Below are 657 nucleotides of genomic sequence, written 5' to 3'. Positions count from 1 at the left end.
CGCCGCGACAGCCGCCGCGACCGCCGCCATCCCCGGCTGCCCCATCAGCGCCGGCAGCTGCGCCGCCACGCCGCCCGGCCCCGCCGGCGGCGCCGCGAGCAGCGCCGCGAGCGCCGCCGCCGCCGCGGCCTGCTGCTGCGCCTGCTGCTCCGACAGGAGCGCCGCCAGCCGCTCGCCGGCCATTCCTGCGGCTCCGGCGGCGCCGGCGATGTCGGCGGCGGCGGTGAGGGCCTCGTAGCTTGGAGCAATCTTGCCGTGGCTTCCATACGGCTTCCCGAGGCGCCCCATCTCAGCGGCAAGCACATGTTCCGGCTGGGGGTTGCCCGAGCGCATGCGCTTGTGGGCGATAAAGTTTTGCTCGTGATGGCATTTGAGGTAGCCGTTCCTGGGGAAAGGGGTGTTTTGGTGCGAGAGAGACGGACGCGAGGGGGGACAGAGAGGTCAAAGGTCAGGCCGGGGTTTGGGGGTTGGGGGGCTCGAGCATGTGCAAGGGGGACCAAGTTTCTGCCACCATCAGCAGGCTGGTGCGGTCGTGGACGGGGGTAGCTGCCGTGGAAGTCGACGAAGGCTATGCGCACGCACAAGCGTGCATGCACACACACACACACACACACACACACACACACACACACACACACACACACACACACACACACA

At 68.8% G+C, this 657-nt stretch overlaps 1 protein-coding gene across 1 annotated transcript; it reads right to left on the bottom strand.

The window, feature by feature from the left end:
- Nucleotides 1-9: 9 nt before the first annotated feature.
- Nucleotides 10-288, bottom strand: MNEG_13264 (hypothetical protein; the record flags this gene model as incomplete). The annotated part of the gene is made up of 1 exon (XM_014038266.1): nt 10-288. A coding segment is annotated over one exon (279 nt), but the record flags the coding sequence as incomplete, so codon positions are not given.
- Nucleotides 289-657: the final 369 nt, after the last annotated feature.

The sequence above is a fragment of the Monoraphidium neglectum genome, assembly GCF_000611645.1.
Source record: "Monoraphidium neglectum strain SAG 48.87 unplaced genomic scaffold scaffold03721, whole genome shotgun sequence".
Lineage (NCBI taxonomy): Eukaryota > Viridiplantae > Chlorophyta > Chlorophyceae > Sphaeropleales > Selenastraceae > Monoraphidium > Monoraphidium neglectum.
Note: the sequence above shows the minus strand (reverse complement) of the source record. Positions and strands in the feature narration are given on the sequence as shown.